At 32.8% G+C, this 12,195-nt stretch overlaps 2 protein-coding genes across 5 annotated transcripts; both read right to left on the reverse strand.

Moving 5' to 3' along the window:
- Nucleotides 1-3,084: 3,084 nt before the first annotated feature.
- On the reverse strand, nucleotides 3,085-7,284 carry Pss (phosphatidylserine synthase 1 homolog l(3)77CDf). Of its 4 annotated transcripts, none has more exons than XM_090114146.1 (8): nucleotides 7,152-7,284; nucleotides 6,545-6,737; nucleotides 5,809-6,067; nucleotides 5,414-5,724; nucleotides 5,081-5,335; nucleotides 4,682-4,904; nucleotides 4,043-4,140; nucleotides 3,085-3,308 (listed from the first exon to the last, which is right to left on the reverse strand). In XM_090114146.1, the coding sequence occupies exons 2-7, from the start codon at nucleotides 6,703-6,705 to the stop codon at nucleotides 4,093-4,095; spliced, it is 1,257 nt and encodes a 418-aa protein (XP_089970272.1). In that variant the 5' UTR covers nucleotides 6,706-6,737; nucleotides 7,152-7,284; the 3' UTR covers nucleotides 3,085-3,308; nucleotides 4,043-4,092. The 4 variants fall into 4 exon arrangements, with proteins under 4 accessions (XP_089970272.1, XP_089970263.1, XP_089970247.1 ...); XM_090114137.1 differs by lacking the exon at nucleotides 7,152-7,284 and adding an exon at nucleotides 6,947-7,129; XM_090114121.1 differs by lacking the exon at nucleotides 7,152-7,284 and adding an exon at nucleotides 6,953-7,128.
- A 2,901-nt stretch (nucleotides 7,285-10,185) lies between these two features.
- Nucleotides 10,186-11,398, reverse strand: Wdr82 (WD repeat domain 82). The gene has a single exon (XM_090108004.1). The coding sequence runs from the start codon at nucleotides 11,177-11,179 to the stop codon at nucleotides 10,232-10,234; it is 948 nt and encodes a 315-aa protein (XP_089964130.1). The 5' UTR covers nucleotides 11,180-11,398; the 3' UTR covers nucleotides 10,186-10,231.
- Nucleotides 11,399-12,195: the final 797 nt, after the last annotated feature.

Consider the following 12,195-nt stretch of genomic DNA (forward strand, 5'->3'; position numbering starts at 1 on the left):
GTATTATGAGTGTCACCATAGTAATTTAAATAACAATCATGAATGTCACAGTCGACCGTTCTTATTATCACGTTTAACACAAATTTCAACCTTATTTCTATGAGATTATGTTCAAAGTTGAAAATTAACGACCTCTGTTGTAGAAAAGCCGATTTTTTTTCGTATTGGAACAAAAAGACTAAACAAAACGTCTCATATACTTGTGTTATTCTAAAATAAACCGTAAATTCGTGCGTTAGGATACATAATAAAAAGCTTAATTTAATATTTAAGTTAGTTTTCACTAAAATCAAGCTGTCCAATAAAATGCATAGTTTACTAAGAGCGAGCGCGCACGAGCAACTTTGTCTCCGCAACTATTTTGTCTCTCCCATCAATTTGTATGGGGAGTTGCGTCGCTACGTGCGCGCACTTTCATACTAGCCCATGGGTGGGAGAGACAAAATAGTTGCGGAGACAAAAAAGTTGCGGAGACAAAGTTGCTCGTGCGCGCACTGTCTAATTGTATGTATCTACTGTTTAGCTATCGGTTTGTGGTTTAAAAGAGTTGATTTTGGCGACAGTGGTTTTCATACGAATTATGACATTATTATAGGTTAAAGCACTTCTATGTGTCTTGTTCGTCTTGTTATTTAGATTTCTATGGTTGGTTACCTATCTACACGTAACTTAAAATATCATTGACTAGCGGTCCTTCAAGGAATATAATAAAAAAAGAATTATCGAAATCGGTTCAGCCGTTCTCGAGTTATGCGCTTACCAACACATTTTGCGATTCATTTTTATATATAAGAAGATATATAACTTGTGGGTAATTAGGTTCTATACGCATGGGTAATTAAAAATAAATACGTCAAGATTTTTTTTTAACATTTTAATCAAGTTTATTTTTAACAACAATCTACACACATTCGCAAATGGTTTATTTTACACATTATTTTCTTCGTACGATCAACTAATTTACTCAATTACATAATAAGCCATTTAGGCTAAAGTTCTGAATGAAATTACAGGTCTTTTTTTAGACAAAACAATATTAAAATTATTTAATGATTGAATATATATATATTGTCATACGTCGATTTCAGATACCAGATTTAACATTTTAGCAAGTGGAAATATTACCTTTTTGGTATTTTAACTTATTTACGTCTAGTGAAGATACAAATATTATGTACCACAGTAAGTACTTATTATAATATTTCCTAAAATAGGTACGGCGACGAATGTACTTGTGCAGAGAAACGGAGGAGAACTGACGGGGGGTAGGGCGACGCGGGCCGCGTACTGCAAAAACGCTGTTTGCGGTACCGAGCGCGAAAGGATGACGAGAAAAACATATACATATCTTTGATTAAAATTCTATAGATACAATCTATCTAAAACATCTTAATAACTTCTGGGATTTCCATGTAGATTTACATCCATACACAGAACAGTTTGTACGCGCCATTATAGAACATGTAAGTATAATAAAATTATTACACAAAAAATACGAATGCGTCGTCCTTTCGCGCTAGGTACTGCAAACTAAGCGTGATTGCAGTACGCGGCCCACGTCGCCCGACCCCCCGCCAGTTCCCCTCCGTTTCTCTGTGCAAGTACATTCGTCGCCATACTATAGGAAATATTGTAGTACTGTGATAATATTGTGATATGTACCTACTTCAAACATTAATAGTATGTACTAAGAATAGGAATGTGACGGTAACGTTTAATGGTAAAGTCTCATGAAAAAATTTTGTAAATTCATTTTAAAGAAATATCTGTCAACCGCGGTCAGTACGGCGTCCATTATTAACATACAAATCTAATGCAAAATTAAAGATACTATTGTATCAAGCACATACCTACTAATAATTATTTTATAGACTCAAGTACATACATATAAAGACCAAATATTCGACTATATTTTATAGAAAGAATATGTACATTTAAATTATTTCAAACCATTAGGTTTCACACACTTCAGATAAAATAAACACATGCAAATATACCAAGCATCAATCGTGGCCCGTATCTTTCTAAATAGATTTGTAGAAAATAGAGATAAATTATCAAGAAGTCACATAATATTATACGATACGTCATAATTTTTTCATGACTACGAAAAATCGATACAAACAAATGACAATTTAGTTTAATAGCAATTTAATAGCATTCAAATACCTTATTTATCAGACATTTTCTGAATGGAAAAAAATCGGTCACGAAGCGGGATTCGAACCCAATAAGCAATGATTACTCAGGACATCAGGATAACGGAGGATCACACGGATGGCTGAGAGACTAGGCATCGCCCCGGAATGGCAGAAAGACGCGGGTTCGGACCCCGCCTCGTGATCGAATTTATCCTATTCCTTAAAAAAAAATCTTATTAATTAATTTCTTTATTCCAGAAGTATTTATATGATTTGCAAGAGAACAAATCTAAAAGACACATCGAAAGACACAGGCGCAAATTTCATCAAATGTTAATTATTTGATATTGCTCTACTTATTGCCTAAAAATACCCACCAATTTATACATTTTATTCGACTTTCTTATACGCACCGAGGTAGTATTCAATTACAGGGACAACACTTCAATATATAAGTATAGGTACATATATGTATATTAAATAAATATTGCATAACAGAAACGACATCGTTATGATAAACTAGACTTGAAAACAAGTTTTAAAAATCTGCATAAATATTATGATATATATATTTTAAACACTTGGTGAAATCAAAATAATGCGCTAGCTATGCGCCTTATGCCAGACGTTTCAAGTGCTAAAAATTATTATACAGTACACGCAGTAAGTGCAGTAAAATTTATACTTATAAGATCAAATATATTATGTTTGCGTTTTCATTGAGCGCTTATCACGTTGAGCCATTTAATACATAACATCAATCATTAATAACTTTTTATATAAAAATTGTAAGTAAAGCATGAATTTACATTCAATTACATTGGAAGCATTATTACGAGTTACGAATAATTTAGACAAAACAAATATTCATAATCTTTGAAGCTTTTTTATAAACCCATAATATAATAAAGTTATTCCCACAGACATGTATCTATGTCTGTGGTTATTCCATAATATAAATAAAAATTGAAAATAATATATATTTTCGCGTAAAGGTGAAAATTATACATTTTTAATTTTAATAGTCTACCTATCTACGAATAAAGTAAGCTAGCTTTGTCTTTTAAAACAATTTGGCAGAAATAGGAGCTATAAAATAAATTGTAACTACTTAATTTGATGACACACCACTATCCTCCTTGGTAAATACATGGTTGTACCAGCTACCTGAAAAGCAAAATAATAAAATCATAAGAATCACTTAGCGACACACACAATTAAAAAAGCACGCAGTTAGAGCGCTTTCAATTCATGAATTTCGTGTCGGACCGCTTCCGACCGAGCGGTATAAGCGTATGAAAAAAGAAGATCGTCTGTGAGCTGTTTTTAATTTGACCATTCCATGCTTGGCGATGACATAATTTCAAATTTTGCATACGTGTGCGTCTTGCGCGAGCGCTCGATGCGAACTGCGGTCTACGAACTACGATCGCGATTATGTGGCCAGCCACTCGCACTCGTATTGCCGGTCCTTTGACTCAAAAGTCCTTTTTTGCGCGCGCAAAAACCGACAAAATAGGGAGCAGTGAGCAGGACGATGAGCACGACCAGTCATGGCATGACGAGTAATGTTGCCACACTATGTCTCTGCCTACTTTCCTCGTTACTTGCTACTCGCTACTCGCTACCACTCGTCGAGTATGTGGTAGAATGTCCTACAGCTATCGTCTAAAATCCAACTCGTTTGTTTGCTTGGCTACATGGTAAGTTACTAGCAAAACGGCTCTAAGTGTAGGAGCTAAATAAGCCACTTTTATGTATGGTAGTAGCACAAATCTGTAAAACTCTAGGTAGATATATGCTTGTATGCATACCTATATGCTTGTTTACCGATTTTGTGAATTAGTATAAGTAAAGGGCCAAAACAGAAAAAAATAATAAAATTGTATTGCCTGAATTACCTTTAATTAGTGACTTATTTTTACTACTCCACTATTGGAGGCACCTTTAGTTAGTTATCTTTCTTCGGAGTACTTGCATTAGAGCTTAAACTATTTGGCTGAAATCAAAAGAGAAAGATTGGATAAAGGAAAAATTATTGAATGTAGGTACAAACAGTGTAACCAAAGAGGTTATTTATTCAATACACTTAAATTTAGAAATGTACTGGACAAAGCATTATTAATAGGTTTCTATAAAAAGAGTGTGTGTGCCGAGTACACGTGTAAGAAGTGAAATTGGATGGAGTAATATTAGTAATGTAAAAGTAGCCATGATGCGACCTTGAAATTTTTCTCTCAACGCGCCACTCAAAAAATATGTTCGAGAATCTCATGAATACAAAGATAATGAAAATAAAATTTTATTATTTCTTTGGAAAATTTAAGAAATTACACTTTAATAGAGTAAACTCGAAAATTTCAGTAATTCAAAAGATTATTTTTATAAACTGATTATATCAATACAATTACACTGACTATTTTGTTGATAAGTATCTAAATGTTAAAATATTTAGTCACAATATATAAATAGTCAATTATATTTTCTTCATATTGCAATGCAAATGATCTGAAAAGTTAATTCAACTTTTAGCAGCTCACCTTAAAATATCCGTCATATAACACAACACCATAAACACAGCCAACAGAGACTAACATTTGGATGACTAGCCATACAATAACATTGCACACTTGAGCTTGACCAAAAAGTTCCTTTCCATTTTTTATACAGAGCATTGATTCAGTAACCATTATAGCCCCATATACCCAGCATTGGGTACCAACTCTTTTGCATTTAGGGTCAGTGACATAAGTATAATATTGTCTGAAAATATATAATAAAAAAAATGTGAATCGGAAAGTAGAGTATGCATGATTAAGGATATAATACTATTTTATTTGGATTGTTAACCACCATTAATTAAATAAGCTGATAATCATTATTTACAAGATTTTATGCCATTATTACCCCTTTAAAAAAATCGTATTTGAAATACTTACCTAACTGATGGAGCTACAATAACACCTATAAGAGCAAGTCTAGCTATGACTAGAGGATGTGATGGTGGCATTTCAAATATATGTTTCAAGAAAAAGGTATTCAATTCTGATAATTGCCAAAACACCACAAGCTGACTGAGTGCAAAGAATCTCATATATGTACAGTTTGGATCTAACCAACGCACAGGTGTCCACTGCACTGGTGTAAATTGGAGAATTGCACGCTTTATTTTACCAGTTGTAGAAGAAATGTCCCTAAAACAAAAACAAGACACATATAACATCATTTGGATTAGCTCCTCCAGCTTTTTATTTACATATTGTTAAACTTACCTGATGCTAACCCATTTGTACTCCCTCATTTCTAAAGCCTTACATATCTTCAAACCACACCAAATTCCAAATCCATTGCATATAAGAACATCTAGGATGATTGAATCCCACCAACATTCTAAGAAATTCGGTAATAAATGTGCAAATGCTATCTCAGTTATTTCCCACATTATTGAGATAGCCCATAGAAGGCCTGTATGTCTAAATAATATCGCTTTAAACATCCATCCCAAAAAATGACCCCAAGCAAAAACATCCAAGTGTGACCAGATTCTGGACAAACTTATATCAGTGCAATTCACAGCATATTCCTAAAAATATAAATAAAATGAGAGAAAGATAAACAACAAAAAAAAGGAAGTATTTCAAATTTCAATTCGTATAATACAACATACCTTATCCATGTCAATATGGAAATTGCGTAAGTTTGGATCAATCCAATACATTATGGCATAGACTGACGAATGACTTTGGAATAAAAGGAACAATAATGCCAATAAGTAAAGCACTGACATGCCAAAAACAATTCTCCATACAGCTGGGTGAGGTCGCGTAAAGGGTCCATTAGGAAATGTAAGTACTGATACTATTAAAAAGAAAAATACTACACAACATATTCCAGACCATATATTGTCTTGAATATTACTTTCATCTCTGAAAAAAAAGTAAGGTGTTGATTTAGAAATATGCCATTATTAGGGACTATGAGTGAGAAGCGGGAACGCATATGGTTAAGGTTATCATCTCCCACCACTTCCAACTGCTGGAACAAGTTTTATAATTAAAAGAAAATCATTTAAGGATTTTAATTCACCAATATTTATATTTAATCCAACATACAGTTTAATATTGGATAATAATAGGTTTTCTAACAGCTCCGGCACTGCGGGAAATACGGGCTGCATGCGAACCCATGTGAACCAAAGCACAGTCATTTGACAATATTAAGATACTACACCTATATGTTAATATATGCCTTCATAGCATTTCAAAATGATTTGTAACTGAAGATACTTTGAGCCTAAAATAAATACTTTTTAATTACATTCCTATACACCGTGATCACAATTATGATGAAATAATATTGGAACATTAGACAATAAAAGGCAGGATAAAATATTGAGTTAATACCTGACAAATGCTGTATAAATAACTGCCGCAATTGATACAGCTAAGAGTGTAATAGTATGTGGTTTATAAAAAAATTCCAGTGAAATATCGTCTACAGGTCTTTCGTTTATTGAACTAAACGCGTATTTATATTCATCCGATCCAGTTGTACTACCCTCCATGGTATTTTCATTTATAATCGTATATTATGTAACTGAAATAAATAAATAAAGAATATTATCAAAATCAAAAGAATAACGATGAATTCAGTGAAAAGTATAAAATGTTAAACGTAAGAAAAGAATGACCACAAAATGCTTGTAAAAAATTCTAGGTTTTACTTTCAATATGAAAGGAACAATGGTTAATTTCATAAATTAAAGAAAAAACTTATATTAATATTCACTAATCAAAAAGATTTACCATCACCTGATAAATTTTATTCATTAAATTAAAAAATTATTACACCTCCATCATATTTTCATAAAATAAACTCGTGAATGATTTTCAAATTCAAGCTCTTTTCGATATTTTAAATGCTTTGATACGGGTCTTTTTTCACTTTTCAAGTACACTTCAAAATTTTGACAAATTGGAAAATTTATGTAGATAAAAAATTAAGATTTACATCTGATTTTGATTGGTGGTACGATCCTTGTGTGGATCCTTATCATTTGGTTCTTGAACTTATAATAGAGACTCTATTCTTTAATCATTTATTAAATTTTGATACACGTTCATTATCCATGCGTATCCTTTTCTTAGGGGGCGTCCATAAATTACGTGAGTTGTTTAAGGGGAGAGGGGGTCGAGTAAAATCTCATCTAACTAACGTTGGGGAGAGGGGGAGGTGTCGGCAAATATCACGCAATTTTTTTTTTTAATTGAAACAAAACAAATTAAATACTCTTTTGATCCATTTAATCCAAATGCGTTAAGATTTAAATATTCTATTAAAACTTTCAGCAATACATATTAATTACTATTTTTAACTAGTCGTAAACAAAAGCACGAAGCATTTTTTTTTTCTTTTTACAATGACAAATAAACAAAAGAAACCCACATTTTGAAAATTCTCACGTGAGATGGGGGGATGGGGGTGGGGGTTCAATAAAATCTCATGATATCTCACCAGAGGGGGAGGGAGGTTCAAAAAATGGACAAAAACACCTCACGTAATTTATGGACGCTCCCTTAATTATTATTTATAAACGGGTAGATCCTGAAAATGGAGATCAACTTTGATTCCCACGAAGTGTGGTAACTTTACAACTAAGAAAAAAATATACCGGCCGAATTGAGAACCTCCTCCTTTTTTTGAAGTCGATTAAAAAAATACATAATCTGTTTACTACGTAAAACATAATCCCTTCCACCCTGTGCTTCCACCCGTCTATTGCTGAGGATGAGTGAGGATGCATTACATTTCTTTCATCTTTAAAACATTTTCTATAGATTTCTCATCAGTATTTAGTAGGCCGCCTTTCTATCTGCAAGAAAACTTCCGCAAGAAATGTCCGACAGTTTGTCTGACAGCAGCTTGCAAGTCTAATTCCGCGTTTCCACCTGCAAGTAGACTTGCAAGCTGCTGTCAGACAGACTGTGGGACATTAATTTCTTGCGCCATTTTCTTGCAAATGGAAACTTAATTTGTGCGTTGTAAAAATGTAAGCGCCGTAAATTATAATTTTCATTCATACAATCCTATTACTAATAAAAATGCGAAAGTTTGTGAGGATGTGTGTGTGTGTGTTTGTTACTCTTTCACGCAAATACTACTGAACCGATTACAATGAAATTTAGCACACATATAGAGGGTATTACTTGGATTACCACATAGGATAGGTTTTATCCCGGAAATCCCACGGGAATGGGAACTATGCGGGATTTCCTTTGAAAACGCGGGCGAAGCCGCGGGCGGAAATCTAGTATATATATAACGTCAATGATTGGTTGAGTAATGATTTGTCAAAACGGTAAACAACCTTCTTTTGGGAGACCTCGGACCGTGTTTGGTTAGTTTCGGCGTGGAAAAATCAACTTTATGTATATAACCATAGATCATATTTTATCAAAACAAATATTTTTGGTGCACAATATAATTTTATTTAGTGTTTTTGAATTTTTAGTAGTATCATGGATAGAGACAGTTAAAATTTTCAGAGATGATGTACCAATTTTGTTTGTTTTATTTTGTTGTTGCTATAAAAAAAGCTTTTTTATCTTCAGCTTATTTGTATGGGACCGTTTGTGTCACGTGACAGCCTGAAATTTAGAGAATAGGGTGGGTCATTCACACTTATTTTAGAGCCTATACGCACTATGCGGGTAGCCGCATTGCGGGTAGCCGTCCGGCTGACCGCAAACACAATTATGTACGTAATATTCATTTCTATGCGCACTGCGATGCGGCTACCGCAGACCGCACAGTGCGCATAGAAATGAATATTACGTACATAATTGTGCTTGCGGTCAGCCGGACGGCTACCCGCAATGCGGCTACCCGCATAGTGCGTTTACGCTCTTAGACACATCACATATAAAATAAAGTTGTGTTAGTTACACTATTTATGACTGAAGAACGGCTGAACTGATTTAGTTTGAATTGATTTTATTGCACGCCTCATAAGCGAAGCGTTGAGGTGGGTACTACTGTCACTTCGCACAAAACATCTGATTTTTCAAACTTAAAATGTCTTTATGTATCATACATTGCACTTGTAAGATAATACATACACACACATATTAAGAAAAAACACTATTTTTAACGTTCATGATATTTTTGATGTCATTTTTGTTATTTAAACTAGTTAAAAAACAGTTTAAAAAAGTTCTGTCTTGGACGTCCGTGTGTCTGTATGTGCGGATCCTTTTTCTTGTTAACACGATAGCGACCGAAATACTTTACTAATCGAGTCTTTTTTTTTCTCTTACGCTTGAGTATGCTCAGGAATAGAACCCTTTCATTTTTCAGGGTCTGATTCGATGTGGTTTAATTGTTATTAAATAAACAAAAATAATAATTAATAAATATTTATTAAAAAAAAATTATGAGGCGTGCACTTTTGGATTTTCCAAATTATTCTTAAGATATTGAAGATGAAAAAATTCAACCGGGGCAGACAGCTAGTTACTTACACTAATAGTAATAAATATGGAAATTTTCCACTTTTTTAATATTATGGGTAGATATTTATTTTGTTTTATAAAATTTTAAGAACATTTTTTCATTTTATGAGTATTATTTTAGGCACTCATATGTTACTTATATTTTAACCCCCAACACCTTCGGAATTCCTGAAATGAGTGCATTTAAGCAAACACAAATAGGTAGTTTGTCAGCTTTATTAATAGTAGGTATATTAACCAGTCTAATAATTAAAGAACTAGGTATTTCATGTCAGTATGATTAATAAAATATAGCCTGAAACTTATTATAGTAGATCTATCTTTCTAATGGTATGACATTTTTTTAATTGGAAAGGAGTTTTTGCATTAAATCCTAACAAAAACAACAAATTTTCTTCCTTTGACAAATGATATAATTGAATGTATAATATAATTGAAGAATTACATAAATTATAATGCATATTTATTAATTTATCTTACATCTATCTGTAATCAATAGTAGATAAACATTTATTAAGAATGAAACGAATAAGAAAAATATAAAGACATATATTATATCTCAAAGTTTAATAATCATATTCAAACATCATCTGCAGTTGGAAGCCAGAATGCCATATTTGTACAAGCAGATGCTAGTAACATATATTTTGGATTGAATTGAACACATTGAATGGGTGCAGGATGATCACCATTTAAAACGCAGACTTTGTATCCAGTATCAGCATTCCAGACATGTACCCTTCCATCTGTAGAACCACTAAATATGTATTGTGAATCAGGGCTGAAGGATGCTTCAATTGGTATTCCTTTATTATTAAGATGTCCAGTAAATGTTTGAAGTGGAGTCCCATGGTAGGCATCAACTAACCTTATAATGGAACCATTTGTACTTATAAGCATTGTTTTTCCATCTCGAGAAAACTTTAGACCTGTCCAATCACATTCTTTTTCCTGATTTAATTTAAAAGTTACAAATGGTCCTTTATCAAATGATCTTAAGTCATACAATTTTATACTTTCTGAATTGACGCCAGCTGCAAAAATTAGCCCTTCGGGGTCATAAGCTGCAACTGGTCTACCTGATAAATGCATAAGACCTTGACAATTTGGAGAGCGTAAATCCCAGAGACGAAGAGTTTTATCCAATGAACCTGATAGGAAGGTATCTTCCACAGGTGATAAGCACAATGTTACAACCTTTTTTGTATGTCCTGGGAAATATCGTATATATTTGTTATCGTGTAATGATAAATATCTTATAGTATCATCAACTTTGGTTGAACTATGAATTGCAGTGTTCTTAGCATGTGTAAAATGGATTAAATCAACACCATATTTTTTACTATTTACAGTTATCATTTGCGTTCCTTTTTCACAATCGTATATAACAATTTGGTCATCTTCACTGCACGATATTAAAGTCTCTCCACTCGGTGAGAAGTCTATACTATTAATTTTATCAGTATTTTCTCGGAAAACTTTTGCCACCTTAAAACTCCTCACAACTTGATCCACTAGTTTCATCATTGGTTATAATTTTAAGATCTTTTTAACTTATAAAGTACGATTGAAACATAAATGTTCTTACTTAAATGTTAAGTTTATTTATCCAGCATTTGATGAACTTTTCCAAAACTTAAATCATTAGAATCAACTAATAATTTGAATAGAATTATATTTTGCGATCGCCGACAATCGAATACAAAACATTACCAAACAATCGATCATTAGTGACAGATAGAATAGAACATTAATTCAACAATTCACTGTACAGATAAGTAAAAGTCCAAAAAATATATATCCGTGTCAAACCATAGATCAACTACCTGGCGTATACTTAGGACGTATATATGAGAGCATTAAACCAACACAACTACAAACAAGTAAGTTATGTGTCCAACCCTAAGTTATAAATTATAACCTGTAATAAAGAGTGTATATTGATGTGAAACTTCTTTATCGGGCTTGGAAAAAAATTTAGTGTAACATTTTTTCGTTAAGCGTGACATTTTTCCGTTACGCGCCATCTTTTTCTTATCCCTACCACGCGTGATTCGACGTATTTCTGTAAAGTTGCATATAGTAAATTATTTTTTGAAAAATCAGGTCATAAAGAAGTTTCACTTTTTACGTATCTACACTAGTACACGCACACATTTTATTTTTATTTTAATGTATGGTACCACCTTAGGGTACCACGTATACATTCTGAACTGCGAACTAATAAGAATACCTAGTGTAACATGGAACGTATGATGTTTATATATATGACCTACGCATTTTATCCGAATATTTGAAAATAATTTGGAAAATCCAAAAGTGCACGCCTCATAATTTTTTTTTAATAAATATTTATTAATTATTATTTTTGTTTATTTAATAACAATTAAACCACATCGAATCAGACCCTGAAAAATGAAAGGGTTCTATTCCTGAGCATACTCAAGCGTAAGAGAAAAAAAAAGACTCGATTAGTAAAGTATTTCGGTCGCTATCGTGTTAACAAGAAAAAGGATCCGCACATACAGACACACGGACGTCCA

Source organism: Colias eurytheme, chromosome 2, assembly GCF_061535395.1.
Source record: "Colias eurytheme isolate Ceu_HAF_F1 chromosome 2, ilColEury1 Martin Lab GWU primary, whole genome shotgun sequence".
In the NCBI taxonomy this organism is placed as follows: Eukaryota; Metazoa; Arthropoda; class Insecta; order Lepidoptera; family Pieridae; genus Colias; species Colias eurytheme.